This window comes from Pteronotus mesoamericanus, unplaced genomic scaffold (assembly GCF_021234165.1).
Source record: "Pteronotus mesoamericanus isolate MK-2021 breed Mesoamerican mustached bat unplaced genomic scaffold, CSHL_Meso_final scaffold_533, whole genome shotgun sequence".
NCBI classification, from domain to species: Eukaryota; Metazoa; Chordata; class Mammalia; order Chiroptera; family Mormoopidae; genus Pteronotus; species Pteronotus mesoamericanus.
Genome location: NW_026555320.1, coordinates 3,631,116 through 3,651,057, shown reverse-complemented (window position 1 = coordinate 3,651,057; position 19,942 = coordinate 3,631,116). Strand labels below are relative to the sequence as shown.

The following is a 19,942-nucleotide window of genomic DNA, read 5'->3' as shown; positions in this document are numbered from 1 at the left end:
CCCTGTCCTCCCAAACCTTCGGCAGCCCGGTCTTCCCCTGAGGCCGCTCTCCTGGTTTCCCTCCTGCCTCCCCTGTAGCTCCTTCTGGGTCTCCTCCCACGCCCCTTCCCTTAGCCTGGAGGGCCTGCAGAGCGCCTTGCCGGTCCTCTTCTCTTCCCATGGGTCACGTCTCTCTGCTGACACGCTACCTCAGGCCTTCCGTTAACCGGGGCGGACGGCATCTGGTCCGTTCTCTGAGTTCAAGGCTTCTGGGGTTCGTCCTGCCTGGCGTGGCTCAGGGCATTGAGTGTGTCCTGCAAACCAAAGGGTCGCTGCTTGGATTCCTGGTCAGGGCACACGCCTGGGCGGTGGGCGGGATCCCCTGTGGGTAGCGTGGGAGAGACAACCACACATTCATACTTTTGTCACTCTTTCTCCCGCCCTTCCCCTCTCTCTAAAAATAAATAGTAAATAGGTAGAAAAGACAAGAGGGCAGTGGAGTGAGTGGAAGTCACACTGACCTCCACCCAGGACCGACCTGGGATTACCAGTACGTGGTGGAGAAATCACCTGGAACCAACAACTGAGCAGCAGCGAGAGAGGAGGCTCGTAACCTCAGAGACAGAAGAGTAGGCTTCAGCGCAATCTAACTGGTACGGAGTGCGGTATAGGCTCCAGAGGGCGGGCGGGGTGCCCGCCGGCGGCAACACCAGAAGGATATTGAACCGGCCCGTTGGATCCCCCCTGACTGAGTGGGGTCTAAACCAAAGCGAGGATCTCTAGCTCGCTGCACAGAGGTCCCCCTCGGGCCTCCGGCACCGCCGCTGCCGTGGCTCCTGCCACCGCCTTCCCTCCTCCTAATGCTGCCACGGCCTCAACGCCATGTCCTCCAGGTTCCAGGCTCTTCTCAGACCACAGTCCGCTGGCCACGCCATTGTCCAGGGGCCCTGGAACCTGCTGATGTGGCCATTTGACGCCCAGCCTTCAGGAGCCCACGCCCTGCAGGCTGGCCTCAGGGCCTGGTGTCCGGTGGCTCTGTGTGCCCTCCCCCGTAGCAACATGCGCCCACCACGGGGGCCCTCGTCGCCTTCTGGTCATTGCCCGCTCTGCTTGACCCGCCCTTCCGGCTGTGCCAAGTCCCTGCCATGACACCAGACCAGCATGCTCCTCCTCTCCGCTCCCACTGCCTTCAGGAGGTGTCCTGTGATTTGGGCCCCCATGACGCCCTGGTCGGTGCTCTTGTGGGGACACGCGGCTGGGTGGCTGGTGCTGGGAGGAGCAGGGAGCACCACGGGACAGAGAACGGGCCCCTGTGACAGAGGGGTCCAGAGGCCTGGAGAAATGTTCTCGCCCAGCTCTCCTGAGCTAGAATGGCCATGTGGCCATGAGGCCTGAGGTAGCTGTGGGCCTCTGGTGGCCTGTGCGGCCCTTGGGCGCCTGCCAGGGCCCCTTGGAAGGTGATTTGAAAACTGCCGCTGCTTGCGCACTCGGCCTCGGGAGAAGGAAGGAGCAATGGGCGTGTGCGCAACCCTGTTTCTTAGGCCCGATGTTGCCCCAGTGGGCTCTTGATCAAGCCGGCCTTGCACATCGGGGCCCCTGACAGTGGTTTTGAGGGCAGTCAGATCAGGACATGGGACCCCTAAGATCTTTCCGGGATCCCTCGCCTTTTTTCTGGCTCAGGGTCCTGAAGGAGCCAAGCTGGGAGAGAAGTGGGTTCCCATGTTGATCTTTAGACGAGGGCATGCGCTGCCCTGCCCTGCTTCCCTCTGGGTCAGGCCCACAAATTAGGGCCCGTTCCCTCCTGGTTGGAGGGGACACTCTAGATTCTCCATCAAGCAGCCGCTATTATAACAAGGCCAGAAGCAGCTCCCAAGGGCTGGTCGGGTCCTTTGACGCTGGGTCAGGCAAACAGGCGTTGGCATCATCGGGCAGCCTCTCACTGGCGGCGACTCCTTTGAAAACCCAAGTCCTGGGCACCACTCTCAGCGGCACGTGCGTGTCAGCCCAGCTCGAGGTGCCGCAGGTGGACGAAGCCCCAAGGGAGAGGGGACGAGCACGCTGTCAAAGTGTCCCCCTCGGGCCTCCAGGGATTTTGTTCGGAGGAGAGAACGACCGACAGGCAGAGACGCAGGCAAAGAGGCAGAGACAGACAAGGAAAAGGGAGAGGGAAGAAGAGCCAGGTCTGGGGTGGGCAGAAATGCGGGGGCCGCGGTCGCCAGGCCCTGGATAGTGGCGCAGATCCCCGGGCACCGTCCCCTCACCCACCTCTCACCCAGGAAACAGCACAGAACGGCCCAACCTATGGGAGCAGAAGGCCCTGCAGAGATTGGCGCAAGGGGGTGTCACCGCCTCCTCCCCGAGCTGGGGGGCCACCGTTCCCAGTCGCCCTCTATTTCTCCTCGTGCCTGGTGCAGCCAGCTGCGCTTCCCCACCCTGCCCTGCGCTGCAGCCCCTCCCTCCTCAGCCGGCTCACAGCCACGGGTGGAGCCCCCCTTCTCCTTCCCTCCAGAGCCCTCACCTACTTGGGCTGTGTGACTCAGGGTCCACCCCACAGCCGCCCGCGGGCTCCAGTGCAGGCAGCTCGCTCGGGGAGACCTCTGCCCGCCGGAGCTGCCCGCATCCTTCTCTGCCAGCCGCCTGACCTTGGGGGCTGCCTCATCCCACAGGGACAGTCTAACGATACAGACCGTTCCAAATGGGGGGTTTGAGGTCTCTATCATCTGCCTTGTAGTACTTTCTCTGCCAAAGGACTGCCCTGTATCTGTGCTCCCCAATATGGTAATGTTTAAACACTCAGGGGTGTAGGCAGCTTGAAACTTGGCTAGTCTAACCCAAGAAGTGTTTCCTTAACTTTCATTAATTGTAACATAAGGAGCTACATACACGTTGGACTGCGGTGGAGACCGTTTTGCTATGGTGTCCTTGCTAATTTTCCCTCCTCCGTGTACCGGCACCCTCTGAGGTGTTTATGGGGAACGGATGGCCTCAGACCCCCAGACCACAGCAGCCCTCGGCCACCAGCTCCAGGCCAAGAAGAACCTCCGAGGGTTGGCCGACACTGGCTGCGGCCAGGCCCCGGGGGCTGGGGAGAGATGGGGCGCTCCGAGGGAGCCCTCTCCGTCGGGGCCACATTCTGTCTCACGGGCACCGCGTGACCGCAGCCCCAGCCCGCAGAGCGCAGGCCGCGAGTAGCGGCCAGAGGCGGCCCTCGCCACCGCCGTGCACCCAAAGAACACCCTCTGGAACAGGCAGGGAGGCCCCTGAGGCTGTTTCCTCCTCACATGGACTAAAACCAAGACAGACCCAGAGGAAGGAAAGCAACTTGCCCAAGACACCGGGATCCTTGAAGACAGATGGGAGGCTGAGGCGCAGGGCACCGCAGGCTCCCCCGCCCCAGCTCACGCTCTCCTTGCCCTCAACGCCCTCCCCCCACGCCCGACGGTGATAAGGTGAGAACACGCAGGAGTCATTTTCAAAAGGGGGAGCTCTGATTATGCAACCCAGAAACTCCATCCCTGGGTGTTTGCCACCAGGAAATGAAAGCAGGTCTCTACACAAAACCTCTTAAGATAATATTCATAACAAATTATACAAATTACTCAAGAAGTAGAACAAGAGGATGAAGGTGAAGACCACAAATGAGGAGGAAGAGGACGTCCAGGAGGAGCAGGAGGAGGGGAAGAAGAAAATAGTCAACAACCAGGGACACCCCGGTGTCCCCTGCCAAGCTCCTCACACTGGGCCACCCACACGCGTTCTGCAATGCTCCTGGGCAGGAAAAAGGAAGGAACTGCCAGCACACACACTCCAATGCACCTCATAAACATGAGGGTGAGGGAAAAAAGCCAGAGGCAAAAGGTCATGATTGTCTGCTCCTGTCCATGGGAAATCCCCCGAAAAGGCGAAGCTCTAGTGGGAGGAGGTTGACCAGTGGCCACCAGGGGCCCGGGTGAGCAAGAGGGGACTCACCGCCAAGGGGCGAGAGGGAAGGTTTGTGTAGTGAGAACGTTCTACATCGTGACTGTGGTTACACAATTGCATACATGTGTCAGAACTCACGAAATGATGCCACGAGTGGAATTTATGGTAGAAAATGTTTACCTCTGTTTTTAAAGCAGCAGAGCGAGGAGTAAGCGGTGGCAATGGGCGGGCATATTTTCCCAGGAAGGCACATTCATCCCCCTCCCCAACTCCGGGACAGCGGAGCCTGATCTCAGAGGAGCTGAACGTACAGAAGGCTCTGAAGGTGGGGAAAAGGAGGAGCCCTGGGGCGGCCGCCACCTGCCACCCACTGCTAGGGCGGCGCTGACAGTCCCAGGGCAGGGGGGCCAAGGCCTTGCTGAGGAGACACCATCATGGGCCAGGGACAAGGCCCTCGACTTCCAATCCTTGTCTGTGAAGTCAGTGTGGGCTTCACTGCAGACGTGGGAATTCTCGGACTTACCCTCCTTCACAGAACACACAGGCGTCCCAAAGTCCAGGAGATGCCCAGGGGTCCGGATTTTTGGCCGAAAGGGAGGGCGTGGTTGCACCCCCGGCTTCCTCTAGGGCAGGGTTTGTTCACGGCTGAGAAGGGTTCAGTCCTGGCAACCCAGTCCCCATTCCCCATCCCCCTCTCCCGCCACACACACACACACACACACACACACACACACACACTCTCAGCATCTTGCCTAATGTGGTCATTTGTCAAACAGCTACCAGCTGGTTGGCGCCACAGGCTGTAAGTCAACCAGGATGGGAAGGGATCCCAGGGGCAATGTTACCTCCTGGAGGCCCAGACACAGAATGACCACTCTGGCCTCCAGCACATAGTGTTTCCTCACGTCCCGGTATGTTCTGCAGAGGGCACAGCACCCAGGGGCAAGTAGGAAGGAGGGCCCAGCTCTGATCCAGCAGCTCTGACCTCCAGAGAGGACCTCAAGAAACCTCACAGGAAAAATAGGCCCATTGGAGTGAAAGCCTCCCCTGCGCCAGAACCGACTGTGCTTCCCTACTGCCCCCAGGCTTCCACTCCCTGTCCTCTGCCTCTGGCCTAACTCTGGCCCCATCCCCTCCACCTACTGGGAACTCTCCCTCAGCTGCCCAACACGGGGCACAGTCTCCCAGGCGTACATGTGAGGGCAGCCGCACACACTCTGCAGTGGTACCTTGTCGCGGGGCCAGGGAGCGGGGCAACAAGGATGAGCCACCCGGCACATCTCTGCAGCCCCCTTGACTTCACACTTCGGAAAAGTTTCCGCTACTCCCTTTGCTGTGTTTTGCTGATGCCTCTGGGTTGCAGGCCCATTGTGGTCACTCCTCCCAATTTTGAGGGGTAACCGTGAGACCAAGGGTGGTCCCAGCCTGGCTGGATGGCTGGGGTGGTCGGGCATCACATTGTAAGTGGAAGGGTTGCTGGTTTGATGCCGGCCAGGGCACATGCAGGGTTGCAGGTTCAGTTCTGGTCACACCTCTGTCAAGACCAAACCAATCGATGTCTCCCAGTCACATGGATGTTTCTCTCCCTCTCTATCTCCGTCCTATATATCTGTATATCAATCAATCAATCAACTAATGTTTAAAAAAAAGAAAAAGGAATGTGGACAAGAGCTTCTGGGAGGTGGCATTAAAGCTACCTCACCTTGTGAGCACTGATAGCACACCAGCATCCGCAGCAGGGTGCGCTCGGGGTCGATCTCCTTCAGTCCCTACTGGATGCTCAATCACTAGCGGGGCGGGGGTAGGGGGGAATGGGAGGGTGTGGGGGCGGGGAAGTGGCACGGGGTTGGGCTGTGGGAGCCTGAGAGTGGAGACGCTGTCCTGGACCCCCTGGCCCTGCTGCTTCCGCCCACACCCTCATGACTGGAAAAGCTGCCCGCACCGACGCCAGAGCTGTGCCGCACAAGCGCGCACGGTGTGCAGGCACACACCGGACCGCTCCGACCCTGAGGAGGGAAGTGAGGGAGGGCAACACAGGTGAAATCGAAGCTTCAGGAGACTTCTTTCACAAGAATTTATTTCTCCGAGTCCAGAAAGTGGAGCCAGGACAAAACACATCCCTAGCCACAAGGCCCTGGCTAACCAAACGGAACGCTCATAGCGACTCCCGGGCGAATATTTTGAAACACTTTGCCAATCGCTTTACCAATTTTTTTGCCAAGACTCCACAAGACCTTTCCCCGTCTGACGTTCTGCACCTGTGCACCAGAAAGAAACAGACTCCTTGTGAATGATGGATGCAGGGTCAAAACCCCTTCCCACCTCGACAAAACCTTCCTGGCCACTCTCGGAGCCTTACGACTACATTCCACCCTCTGGGTAGCGCCTCCACACACGTGGTTGAGTCCTGACACCATAATCAGATGAGGAAGCAGAGGACTAGATCGCTAGTGGCTTCCCAGGGTCACAAAGCCCATCCAGCAATGCAGGCCAGAGCTTGGGTTGAAAACCCATCATTGGAGCCCCTGGCTCTCCGATGTCCGCATGGGTCAGGCTCTACGGGACGGCTGCCGAAATACAAAGTTCTGGGCCCCACCCCAGACTGGGAGGCAGCAGGTCTCAACGGGCCTAACAACCGGCGCTGCCACCACCTTCCCGGGAGAGGACGGCCCTTGGACAACCGCTGCTCCGGGGCCTTGCAGAGCCAGTCCTGGGGACCTGGGGCTCGGGCTGAGGGAGGAGCCCAGGCCACGAGGGGCTCTCTCTGCCCTGGATGGGGCAACGGTGAACTGGTCCACAGGAAGCTCCATGCACCCCCGCCCGCGGGCCCCGACAGTGGGGGAAGGGGCCACTTACGTTCACACAGTTGATGTCAAAGGGGCCATTGGCCTGGTCCAGGGTGACGGTCCCCGAACACTGTTTCACCAGCTGGAAAGACGAGGCCTGAGGTCAAACTGGGATCTCTGGGCTTAAACCGTTCAGCCTCACCCCGGTGACGGGAACGGTTCCGTGGACGCCTATGGATCAGCGTCAGGGGAGGCCCCGTCGGCCCCGGGCCCCAGCCTCACCCCGTTCTCCTGGAAGGCACACTGCTCGGGCGGCAGCTGCGTCGTCCTGGGGCACACAGTCTCCTTCACCGTGAAGCTCACAGGCTTCGGGCTGTTTGGGTCCTCGTCCTGACGGAAGAGACAGTGGGGAGACCGGGCTGGGTACCTGCCAGGCTTCTTCGTCCTGTCTCCCCGTGTCCGCCATTTGACAAGCCCCTACTGTGTCCATGACTGGGTGGGGTGTGGGTCACAGAGGGGAGCAGGACAGGGCCCATCCCTGCCCCTGCCAAGCACACAGAGCGCAGGGTAAACCTCAGACAAGCTCTGGACCCAGAGAGACGTCAGGGGGCTCTTGCAGGAATGACAGAGTCACAGGAATCTCAAGGCTCAGCAAAGCCCATGCTCTGTGTGAGAGACGAGCAGGAACAGGATCAACTGGAAACATGGAAGTCACGTCCCAGACCCAGTGGCCCCACTCCTGTTCCCGGGACTCCCAGCAGTCCCTGAGGCCACAATGCGGGTGTGGAGGGGGTACCACCTCGCACACCATAGGCTCTAAGGCAGGAGGCTGTGATCAGGGAGGGAACACCACTGGGGAACGTCTCTTGGAAGAGGTGGGGTCCCACGGAAAGGGAGGAGTGTCATCCCGAGCCCAGGCCCTGCATGAGCACACAGGGTGGCAGCGTGGCCCCTGGCTGGCCCAGAGCCTCCCTCCCGAGTCCCCTGCCCCACTCACTGCACTGGGCGGCTGCGAGTCCAGCTGCAGGAGGCGGTAGAGACTAGCCTCCGAGGACCGCTGGTTGAAGGCCTCCACGGCACGGAGCACGGCCTCGTTGTAGCTGAGGGCCTGGGCAGTGGCTGGCGGCGTCGCCAGGCCCAGAAGCAGGAGCATCAGTGACCAGCGCCCCCAGGAGCGGCCATCCCTCTGGGCCTCCATGGTCCACTTGTCTGCGTCACCCTAGCCTGTGGAACCCTCCTTTATGCCCGACAGTGTTGCAAGGGCCCGACCTTGGGCCTTCCTGCCCCGCCCCGGCACCGGCCTCCTGCCCGCGCTGGGCTGGGCGGGAGCTTGCCTCAGCCCCGCTGTTGCCTCACGGGGCTCGCTGGACTGGGGGCTTGGCCGGCCCCGTGTGCGCCATGAAGAAATGGTTTCTCCATATCCTTGACAGCATCCTGATCATGCCGGGGCCCATCAGGGAGTTTCGCCAGGGTTGCTCAAGAGAAGTGAGAGGTCCAGAGAGAGGAAGGAGCCAGGCGTCCGTCCTGCGTCCCTCTCCCCACTGTGGCCGCCTCAGGATCGGGGTCCTGCCACGTTGAGGCAGCAGATTGTCAGGAAAGAGGGCATTCCAGAGGTGCCCCAGGGATAAGATAAAGAACAAAGATAAAGGGCTGAGACCCTGTCTAAACTGGTGGTTTCTGCTTTTGGAAAAGCGTTAAATCCTAGAAATCAAGAATGCGCCTGTGGAGAAGATGCTGCCTGATCTCCGCTTCACCGAAAGAACCTTAAAATAAATTAGAATTGTGGGACCCCCTTCCTGGGAGGCAGAGAAGGAATCATGGGAGACCCACCCTAAAGGAATCGAAGACCTCTCCCCCCTGAGTCCTGGCTGCTGTGAGTCTCTGCTTCGCTCTCAGCACCACTGATCAGCACTGAGTCCTCGTTCCAGGCCCCGCAACCCAACCCGAGGGTCCTCAGGTCAGGCTGGTCGAGGGAGGAACAGTCACCGCTGGGTCCGCAGTCTTACCTGCACAGCCGGTTCTGTGGAGGATGCCCAGGCCTATTCACCTGCTCTGGCCGCAGCCCTCGGTCAGTTCAGGTACGTGGGGCCACTGTGCACTTTCCCGGATTCTTCTCTCCTGCTTTCCGGTCTGAAAATGTCCCCAGCCGCAGCCAGACGTGGCCTGTTTCCCGGACCTCTCCCCCGCTCAGGCTGAGGAAGGAACATCTCCAACTTCCCTGGCCCGCTCCTTTGCTGTCACAGGCAGGGACTGCTGGCTGGCCAGCCCTCGCCGGCCCGGGGCCGCTCTCAAGCCAGGTATCTACCTCCCCAGGCGAAGGGGGCCCCCTGTCCACTCAATCCTTCGCCTGCCCCATCATCCCCAGAGGCCGCCCTCCTGGTTTCCCTCCTGCCTCCCCTGTAGCTCCCTCTGGGTCTCCTCCCACGACCTGTCCCTTAGCCTGGAGGGCCTGCAGAGCGCCTTCTGGGACTGCTTCTCCACGGGTGTCACATCTGTCAGGGGACACACTCTCTCAGGCCCTCCGTCATCTGGCACACAGGACAGCTGGTCTGCGTCTCTCAGTTCCAGGTTTCTGGGATCAGCCCAGGCTGCTGTGTCTCAGGGCACTGAGCGTGCCCTGCAAACCAAAGGGTCGCTGCTTGGATTCCCGGTCAGGACAATGCCTGGGCGGTGGGCGGGATCCCTCAGGGTAGCAAGTGAGAGAAAACCTCATGCTATTATTTCTCTTCCTTTCTACTCCCCTGCTCAGCTCGCCAAAAACAAATAATACATAAAGTCTTTGAAAAGAAAAGACTTCTAGGATCAGCCCTGGCCGTCCCCAGGCCGCCTGGCCTGCTGTTTGCTCGCTGCCGGCTGCACAATGGTCCCCTCGGACCTCCGTCTCTGCCCCAATCTGGCTCCTGCCACCATCCTCCCTCCCCCTAAGTGCGGCCACAGCCTTGGACTCCACCTTCTCCAGGTTCCAGGCTCTCCCCGGACCACAGTCCGCTTGCCACGCCATTGTCTAGGCGCCGCTTCCGCCTGCTGATGTGGCCATTTCACGCCCTGCCTTCAGGAGCCGAAGCCCCACAGGCTGGCTCAGGGCCGGGCGTCCTGCGGCCCCCGGCGCCCTCCCCGCAGCCCTGCGAGCCCCAGGAGTCACGCGGCTCCTGCATGCGGCTACTCGGGCCCTCGGAGCCTCCTGCACTTCGCCCCTTCTGCTTGACCTGCCCTTCCAGCTCTGCCACTGTCCGTGCCTTGACACCAGACCGGCATCCTCCTCCTCTCTGCTCCCTCTGTCTTCAGGAGGTGTCCTGTGATTTGGGCCCCCATGACGCCCTGGTCGGCGATCTTGTGGAGGCAGGAGGCTGGGTGGCTGGTGCTGGGAGGAGGCGGGAGCGCCACGGGACAGAGAACGGGCCCATGTGACAGAGGGGTCCAGAGGTCTGGGGGAATGTTCTTGCCCAGCTCGCCTGAGCAATGGATGGCCATGCGGCCATGAGGCCTGAGGTAGCTGTCGGCCGCTGGTGGCCTGTCGGACATTTGGGCACCGGCCAGGGCCCCTTGGAAGGCAGCAGCCCGCATGCCGCCACTGCTTGCGCACTTGCCTCGGGAGAAGGAAGGAGCAATGGGCGTGTGCGCAACCCTGTTTCTTAGGCCAGATGTTGCCCAGTGGGCTCTTGATCAAGCCAGCCTTGCACATCGGGGCCCCCGATTGCAATTTCGAAGACGGTCAGACTAGTGCATGGGACACGTAAGATCTTTCCAGAATCCCTCACCTTTTTCTGACTTTGTGGTCCCATCGATCTAAACTGGGAGAGAAGTAGGTTCCCATGTGCGTCTTTGATGAGGGCATGTGACCGGCCCGGTCCTGCTTCCCTCTGGGTCAGGCCCAGCAAACCAGGGCCCCTTCCCTCCTCGTTGGAGGGGACACTATAGATTGTCCATCAAGCACCTGCTATTGTAACAGGGCCTGAAGCAGCTCCCAAGGGCTGGTCAGGTCCTTTGACGCTGGGTCAGGCAAACAGGCGTTGGCATCATCGGGCAGCCTCTCACTGGAGGCGACTCCTTTGAAAACCCCTGTCCTGGGCGGCACTCTCAGTGGCATATACGTGTCAGCCCAGCTTGAGGTGCCGCAGGCGGACGAAGCCCCGAGGGAGAGGGCACGGGCCACCCGTCAGAGTGTCCCCCTCGGGCCTCCAGGGATTTTGTTTGGAGGAGAGAAGGACAGACAGGCAGAGACGCAGGCAGAGAGGCAGAGACAGAGGGAAAGGGGAGAGGGAAGAGGAGCCAAGTCGGGGGTGGGCAGGACCCCGGAGGCTGTGGTAGTGAAGACCTGGATGGTCGCGCAGATCTCTGGGCACCTTCCTCTCGCCCACTCCTCACCCAGGAAACAGCACAGAGCGGCCTGACAGATGGGAGTAGAGGGTCCTTCAGAGGCTGGCGCAGGGGTGTCACCACCTCTTCTCCGAGCTGGGGCGCTACCTTTCCCAATCGCCCTCTATTTCTCCTTCCGCCGGGTGCACCCAGCTGCGCTTCCCCACCGTGCCCCGTGATGCAGCCCCTCCTTCCAGGGGCCCCCCACAGCCAGGGGCAGAGCCCACCTTCTACCTCCAGACCCTCAGGTGGTAGGACTGCGTGTCTCAGGGTCCACCCCACAGACAGCTCGCTCGGGGACACCTCTGGCTGCTGGCGCTGCCCGCATCCTTCTCCCATGCCCACCAGGGACGGTGTCATGGTGCTGAGCCTTCCAAAAGGCGGCGTTTGGGGTCTCTCTCAGCTGTGCGATAGAGCTTTCTGCAGTGAAGGGACCGCTCTGTATCGGGTAACTATTCAACACTCACGGTTGTTGACAACTGGAAAGAAGGCTAGGCCTACGGAGGAACTGATTTTTTAATTTTATTAACTCAAACACGAGTGGCCACAGGCATGAACTGCGGTAGAGACCCTTTTTCCTTGGCTTCCTTGAAAAAACTCTCTCCTCTTTCGCAGTGTCACTCTCTGAGGGGTTTATGGCAAATGGATGGCCCCGGCACCCGCACCGCATCAGCTGGGCCCCTCATTCAAGGCCAAAGGGGGCCTCTGAGGTCCGGGAGACACAGGCTTCGGGCGCGCCCTCGGGGGCTGTGGAGAACGGCGCGCTCCAAGGGGGCCTCTCCCTGAGGCCACGTCCTGTCTCCCGGGCCCCGCGTAGAGGCCTGAGGCTGCCCTCACCCTCGGCCGAATGTCCCCAGAACTTCATCTGGGACAGGCAGGGAGAGTGGGAAGCTCTTTCCTTTGCACACATGAGTAAGACGAGGCCAACCTAGGGGAGGCGAAGCAACGTGCCCAAGACGCCGGGATCCTTGAAGATAGATGGGAGGCCGAGACCCGGGGCACCGCAGGCTCCCCCGCCAACAGCTCACCCTCTCATCCCCCCCGACGCCCTCCCCCCACGCCCGAGGGTGGTAAGGTGAGAACACGCAGGAATCATTTTCGAAAGGATGAGCCCTGACCATGTAACCCAGAAACTCCATATCTGGGTGTTTGCCACCAAGAAATGAACGCAGGTCCCTACACAAAACGTCTTACGATAATGTGCATAGCAAATTTATACAAATTAATCAAGAAGTAGAAGAACACGAGGATGAAGGTGAAGACCACGAGGAGGAGGAGAAGGAAGAGGACGTCCAGGAGGAGCAGAAGGAGGGGAAGAAGAAAATAGCCAAAAACCAGGGACACCCCGGTGTCCCCTGCCAGGCTCCTCACACTGGGCCACCCACATGCGTTCTGCAATGCTCCTGGGCAGGAAAAAGGAAGGAACTGCCAGCACACACACTCAGAAGCACCTCACAAACATGAGGGTGAGGGAAAGAAGCCAGAGGCCAAAGGTCATGATTGTCTGCTCCTGTCCAAGGGAAATCCCCAGAAAAGGCAAAGCTCCAGTGAGAGGAGGTCGACCAGTGGCCGCCAGGGGCCCGGGTGAGCAAGAGGGGACTCACCGCCAAGGGGCGAGAGGGGAGGTTTGCGTAGTGAGAACGTTCTACATCGTGACTGTGGTGGACGTTACACGATTGCAGACATGTCCCAGAACTCACGAAATGATGCCTTGAGTGGACTTCATGGTAGAAAATGTATACCTCTGTTTTCAAAGCAGCGGAGTGAGGAGTAAGCGGGTTAAATGGGCGGGCATATTTTCCCAGGAAGGAGCGTTGGTCTCCCTCCCTAACAACAGGACAGCGGAGCCTGATCTCAGAGGAGCTGCTCATGCAGAAGGCTCTGAAGGTGGGGAAAAAGAGGAGCCCAGGGGCGGCTGCTCTCCCCCAACCTCTGAGGCCGCGCTGATTGTCCCAGCGAGGGAGGCGCAGGCCTTGCTGAGGAGGCACTGCCCTGGGCCAGGGACAAGGCTCTCACTTCTGTTCCTTGTCTGTGAAGTCAGTGTGGGCTTCACTGCAGAGGTGGGCACTATTCAGAGTTTCCCTCCTTCACAGAACACACAGGCGTCCCACAGGTCAGGACATGCCCAGGGGTCTGGATTTTTGGCCGAAAGGGAGGGCGTGGTTGCACCCCCGGCTTCCTCTAGGGCAGGGTTTGTTCACGGCTGAGAAGGGTTCAGTCCTGGCAACCAAGTTCCCATCCCCCCATCCCCCTCTCCCTCCAGAAACACACACACACACATGCACACACGCACACACTCTCAGCATCTTGCCTTATGTGGGCATTTGTCAAACACCTACCAGCTAGTTGGCGCCACAGGCTGTAGCTCAACCAGGATGGGAAGGAACCCTAGGAACAATGTTTCCTCCTGGAGGCCCAGACACAGAGAAAGGCTACTCGGCCCCACCACATTGTTTCCCTGCGCCCCACTATGTTCTGTGGAGGGCACAGCACTCTGTTGCAGGTTGTAAGGAGGGCCCAGCTCTAATCCAAGACCTCTGACCTCCAGAGAGCACCCCAGAAAACCTCACAAGAATGCTTGTCCTTTTGGAGTGAAAGCCTCCCCTGCTCCCGAACTGACTGTGGCTCCCTATTTCCCCCCAGCCTTCCACTCCCTGTCCTCTGCCTCTGGCCTAACTCAGGCCCCATGCCCTCCACGTGCTGGGAACTCTCCCTCAGCTGCCCAGCACGGAGCATGAACTCCCAGGCGTGCACGTGAGGGCAGCCGCACACACTCTGCAGTGGTACCTCGTCGCGGGGCCAGGGTGCGGGGCAGCAAGGATGAGCCACCCGGCACATCTCTGCAGCCCCCTTGACTTCACACTTCGGAAAAGGGTTTCCGCTACTCCCTTTGCCGTGTTTTGCTGGTGGCTCTGGGTCGCAGGCCCATTGAGGTCATTCCTCCCACTTCTTGAGGGGTAACCCTGACACCGAGGGTGGTCCCGGCCTGGCTGGGTGTCTGGGTTGGTGGGCTTCACCCGCAAGTGGAAGGCTTGCCGGTTTGATGCCGGCCAGGGCACATGCAGGGCTGTTGGTTTGGTCCCGGTCGTGGCACAGGCGAGAACCTAACATTCAATAAATCGATGCATCTCTGTCACATGGCTGTGCCTCTGCTTCTCTATCTGTGTCCTGTCCATTTATTTATCAATCAGTCAATCAGTCGATGTTAAAAAAGAAGAAAAAGGAATGAGTCCAGAGCTTCTGGGAGGCGGCATTAACACTGTCCGAGGCTGCCCTCCCGGGCTGTGCCTGGGAGACGACATGCTCGCCGTGGAGCAAAGCAGGTCACGGAGCCAGGCCTTTGGGCTCAGCCACAGTCTCCACTTGACTCCATGGAAGTGTGTTCCTGGGGGAAAACTCACTCTACTGCAACTCGACCAGAGGCCTTAACTGAGCCTCACCTCCATCCTTGAGCAATAGACGGCAGTTCCTTCCCCAGAAACGGCACGTGCAAGTCTGAGAAGCTCACCCACTGGGGAAAGGCAGACCTTTATCTCCAGCGCCTGGTCCCTCACCACCCAGGTGAAGAGCTGATCGCAGCGGGCGCCCTTGATGGCTACCCCGCGGTGTGGAGGGATTAGCAGAGGGGACATTTTCAAGGGGACTTTGGAGTTTAATGGGCACTGGAACTTGCTGACGTCAGAACCCGGCCAACCATGAGCGTGAAGTGCTTCTCTGTGGGTGTTTAACAGAACGCCCGGCCCCTCCCTCCACGGTCACCACCTCTTGAGCAGGGACAGCCCCGGAGCATCTGTGGCTCCGAGCACACGGAGTAGATCCCCTTAAGGCCCTACTTCGGACTCAGAGAGGAAGCGGGGAGGGAGGGGACAGGGCAGGGAAGGAGGCAGGGCGGTGCAGATGAGGTCCCCGGGGGAGGGGGCGACCCTGAGAGTGGAGACGCTGCCCTGGGCGCCCTGTCCCTCCTGCCTCCCCCATGCCGTCCTGCAGGGAACAGCGGCCCCACCCAGGCCTCAGTATTGCTGCACATGAGCACAGTGTGCGCACGCAGACAAGGATGGCTGGGGCCCCGAGGCTGTAAGTGAGGGAAGGAGAGACATGTGACACTGAAGCCTGGTGGCATTGCTTTCACAAGACTTTATTTTTCATAGAGCAGAAGCTGGAGCCAAGGCAAATCCAACTGGTAAAACTCGTCCCTGGGCTCAAGTTAAAAAATAGTATCTTCGATCGTTCATCCCCTTCTCCACCACCAGGGGCGAAATATCCTCCTCCAGTCTATTCTGACATTCCGCACCTGTGCACCAGGAAGAAAGAAGCTGCTTCTGAGGGCTGGACCCACGTCAAGACCCCTTCCCAACTAGACCTCCCTTTCCCGGGCCACCCCAGAGGCCTGAAGCTACATTCCACCCTCTGACTAGGAAGCTCAGAACGTGCAGTTGAGTCCCCACACCCATAATCCGATGAGGAATCTTAGGACTCTGCTGGCTAGTTGCTTCTCAAGGTCACACAGCCCGTCCCAGCAACCGCAGGCCACAGCATGGCCTGCAACCCCATCACTTGGAGCCCCTGGCTCTCCGACGTCCGCAGGGGTCAGGCTCTACGGGACGGCTGCCGAAATACAAAGTGCTGGGCCCCACCCCAGACTGGGAGGCAGCGGGTCTCAACGGGCCTGACAACCGGCGTTGCCACCACCTTCCCGGGAGAGGACGGCCCTTGGACAACCGCTGCTCCGGGGCCTTGCAGAGCCAGTCCTGGGGACCTGGGGCTCGGGCTGAGGGAGGAGCCCAGGCCACGAGGGGCTCTCTCTGCCCTGGATGGGGCAACGGTGAACGGGTCCACAGGAAGCTCCATGCACCCCCGCCCGCGGGCCCCGACAGTGGGGGAAGGGGCCACTTACGTTCACACAGTTGATGTCAAAGGGGCCATTGGCCTGGTCCAGGGTGACGGTCCCCGAACACTGTTTCACCAGCTGGAAAGACGAGGCCTGAGGTCAAACTGGGATCTCTGGGCTTAAACCGTCCAGCCTCACCCCGGTGACGGGAACGGTTCCGTGGACGCCTATGGATCAGCGTCAGGGGAGGCCCCGTCGGCCCCGGGCCCCAGCCTCACCCCGTTCTCCTGGAAGGCACACTGCTCGGGCGGCAGCTGCGTCGTCCTGGGGCACACAGTCTCCTTCACCGTGAAGCTCACAGGCTTCGGGCTGTTTGGGTCCTCGTCCTGACGGAAGAGACAGTGGGGAGACCGGGCTGGGTACCTGCCAGGCTTCTTCGTCCTGTCTCCCCGAGACCCCATTTCACAGGCCCTGGCTACTTCCCTGCACCGGGTGGGGTGAGGGGCACAGACGGAGGAGGTCAGGGCCCATCCCTGCCCCCGCCCACATACAGGGCACAGGGCGGACCTCGGACAAGCTCTGGGACCCGAGGGACATCAGGGGGCCTCCTGCAGGAAAGACAGTGTCACGGAAATCTCCGGGCTCAGCAAAGCCCTTGCCCGTGTGAGAGACGAGCAGGAGCAGAGACAGCTGGAAGCAGGGAAGTCACGTCCCAGACCCAGTGGCCCCACTCCTGTTCCCGGGACTCCCAGAAGGCCCTGAGGCCACCATGCGGGTGTGGAGGGGGTACCACCTCGCACACCATAGGCTCTAAGGCAGGAGGCTGTGATCGGGGAGGGAACACAGCTGGGGAAGGTCTCCCGGAAGAGGTGGGGTCCCACGGAAAGGGAGGAATGCCATCCAGGCCCAGGTGTTTCATGAGCACACAGGGTGGCAGCGTGGCCCCTGGCTGGCCCAGAGCCTCCCTCCCGAGTCCCCTGCCCCACTCACTGCACTGGGCGGCTGCGAGTCCAGCTGCAGGAGGCGGTAGAGACTAGCCTCCGAGGACCGCTGGTTGAAGGCCTCCACGGCACGGAGCACGGCCTCGTTGTAGCTGAGGGCCTGGGCAGTGGCTGGCGGCGTCGCCAGGCCCAGCAGCAGGAGCATCAGTGACCAGCGCCCGCAGGAGCCGCGGTTCCTCTGTGCTTCCATGGTCCCTGAATGTGCGTCCCCCAGCCTGTGGGACCCTCCTTTATGCCCGACAGTGTTGCAAGGGCCCGACCTTGGGCCTTCCTGCCCCGCCCCGGCACCGGCCTCCTGCGCGCGCTGGGCTGGGCGGGAGCTTGCCTCAGCCCCGCTGTTGCCTCACGGGGCTCGCTGGACTGGGGGGCTTGGCTGGCCCCGTGTGCGCCGTGAAGAAATGGTTTCTCCATCTCCTTGACAGCATCCTGGTCACTCTGGGGCCCCTCAGGGAGTTTCCCCGGGGTTGCTCCAGAGAGGTGAGAGGTCCAGGAGAGAGGAAGGAGCCAGGCGTCCGTCCTGCGTCCCTCTCCCCACTGTGGCCGGCCCAGGAATCGGGGTCCTGCCACGTTGAGGCAGCAGATAGTCAGGAAGGAGCCAACTCCAGAGGTGCCCCAGGGATAAGATAAAGAACAAGGATAAAGGGCGGAGACCCTGTTCTACGACTGGTGGTTTCTGCTTTTGGAAAAGCGTTGAATCCTAGGGAATCAAGAATGTGCCTGTGCAGAAGATGCTGCCTGACCCCTGCTTCATTCAAAGAGCCTTAAAATAAATTGGCATTGTGGGACCTCGTTCCCGAGCCAGGGAAGGAATCATGGGAGACCCACCCTAAAGGAATCGAAGCCCTCTCCCCCCTCAGTCCTGGCTGCTGTGAGGCTCTGCTCTGCCCTGCTCTGCTCTGCTCAGAGTTGGTGCTCCCATGTTCTGCGTGGCTTCATTTATCTGCTTTCTTTCACTTTCTGCTATAGACTCTGTATGTTCAGTTCAATGTTTGTCTGCAGTCACCTCGAACCTGGTTACCTGTTCCCACCTGTGGCAACGTGATCACCGCTGAGTTCTCGTTCCAGGCCCCACAACCCACCCAGAGGGCCCTCAGGTCAGGCTGGTCGAGGGAAGAACAGTCACCGCTGGGTCTGCAGACATACCTGCACAGCCAGTTCCGTGGAGGATGCCAAGTACACTTTACCCGCTCTAGCCCCAGCCTTTGGTCACTTCAGGTGTTCGGGACCACTGTGCCCTCTCCCGGAATCTTCTCTAGTACTTTCTGGTCTGTAAACATGTCCAGCCACCGCTAGATGTGGCCTGTTGCCCCGACCTCTCTCCTGCTCAGGCTGAGCAAGGGCCCTCTCCAACGACACTCACCTGTTCCTTTGCTGCCACAGGGAGGGCACTGCCAGCTGGCCAGCCCTCGCCGGCCCGGGGCCGCTCTCAAGCCTGGTCGTTATCTCCCCAGGCGAAGGGGGCCCCTGTCCTCCCAAACCTTCGGCAGCCCGGTCTTCCCCTGAGGCCGCTCTCCTGGTTTCCCTCCTGCCTCCCCTGTAGCTCCTTCTGGGTCTCCTCCCACGCCCCTTCCCTTAGCCTGGGGGGCCTGCAGAGCGCCTTGCCGGTCCTCTTCTCTTCCCATGGGTCACGTCTCTCTGCTGACACGCTACCTCAGGCCTTCCGTTAACCGGGACGGATGGCATCTGGTCCGTTCTCTGAGTTCAAGGCTTCTGGGGTTCGTCCTGCCTGGCGTGGCTCAGGGCATTGAGTGTGTCCTGCAAACCAAAGGGTCGCTGCTTGGATTCCTGGTCAGGGCACACGCCTGGGCGGTGGGCGGGATCCCCTGTGGGTAGCGTGGCAGAGACAACCACACATTCATACTTTTGTCACTCTTTCTCCCGCCCTTCCCCTCTCTCTAAAAATAAATAGTAAATAGGTAGAAAAGACAAGAGGGCAGTGGAGTGAGTGGAAGTCACACTGACCTCCGCCCAGGACCGACCTGGGATTACCAGTACGTGGTGGAGAAATCACCTGGAACCAACAACTGAGCAGCAGCGAGAGAGGAGGCTCGTAACCTCAGAGACAGAAGAGTAGGCTTCAGCGCAATCTAACTGGTACGGAGTGCGGTATAGGCTCCAGAGGGCGGGCGGGGTGCCCGCCGGCGGCAACACCAGAAGGATATTGAACCGGCCCGTTGGATCCCCCTGAGTGAGTGGGGTCTAAACCAAAGCGAGGATCTCTAGCTCGCTGCACAGAGGTCCCCTCGGGCCTCCGGCACCGCCGCTGCCGTGGCTCCTGCCACCGCCTTCCCTCCTCCTAATGCTGCCACGGCCTCAACGCCATGTCCTCCAGGTTCCAGGCTCTTCTCAGACCACAGTCCGCTGGCCACGCCATTGTCCAGGGGCCCTGGAACCCGCTGATGTGGCCATTTGACGCCCAGCCTTCAGGAGCCCACGCCCTGCAGGCTGGCCTCAGGGCCTGGTGTCCGGTGGCTCTGTGTGCCCTCCCCCCGTAGCAACATGCGCCCACCACGGGGGCCCTCGTCGCCTTCTGGTCATTGCCCGCTCTGCTTGACCCGCCCTTCCGGCTGTGCCAAGTCCCTGCCATGACACCAGACCAGCATGCTCCTCCTCTCCGCTCCCACTGCCTTCAGGAGGTGTCCTGTGATTTGGGCCCCCATGACGCCCTGGTCGGTGCTCTTGTGGGGACACGCGGCTGGGTGGCTGGTGCTGGGAGGAGCAGGGAGCACCACGGGACAGAGAACGGGCCCCTGTGACAGAGGGGTCCAGAGGCCTGGAGAAATGTTCTCGCCCAGCTCTCCTGAGCTAGAATGGCCATGTGGCCATGAGGCCTGAGGTAGCTGTGGGCCTCTGGTGGCCTGTGCGGCCCTTGGGCGCCTGCCAGGGCCCCTTGGAAGGTGATTTGAAAACTGCCGCTGCTTGCGCACTCGGCCTCGGGAGAAGGAAGGAGCAATGGGCGTGTGCGCAACCCTGTTTCTTAGGCCCGATGTTGCCCCAGTGGGCTCTTGATCAAGCCGGCCTTGCACATCGGGGCCCCTGACAGTGGTTTTGAGGGCAGTCAGATCAGGACA

At 60.6% G+C, this 19,942-nt stretch overlaps 2 protein-coding genes across 2 annotated transcripts; both read right to left on the bottom strand.

Moving 5' to 3' along the window:
* Positions 1-738: 738 nt before the first annotated feature.
* LOC129087655 (protegrin-2-like) lies at positions 739-7,884 on the bottom strand. The gene is made up of 4 exons (XM_054594599.1): positions 7,684-7,884; positions 6,969-7,076; positions 6,757-6,828; positions 739-933 (listed from the first exon to the last, which is right to left on the bottom strand). Exons 1-4 carry the CDS (start codon positions 7,882-7,884, stop codon positions 739-741), a joined length of 576 nt encoding a protein of 191 aa, XP_054450574.1.
* A 7,386-nt stretch (positions 7,885-15,270) lies between these two features.
* Positions 15,271-17,070, bottom strand: LOC129087653 (cathelicidin-4-like). Its single transcript, XM_054594598.1, has 4 exons — positions 16,861-17,070; positions 16,149-16,256; positions 15,937-16,008; positions 15,271-15,333 (listed from the first exon to the last, which is right to left on the bottom strand). The coding sequence occupies exons 1-4, from the start codon at positions 17,059-17,061 to the stop codon at positions 15,271-15,273; spliced, it is 444 nt and encodes a 147-aa protein (XP_054450573.1). The 5' UTR covers positions 17,062-17,070.
* Between the last annotated feature and the right edge of the window lie 2,872 nt (positions 17,071-19,942).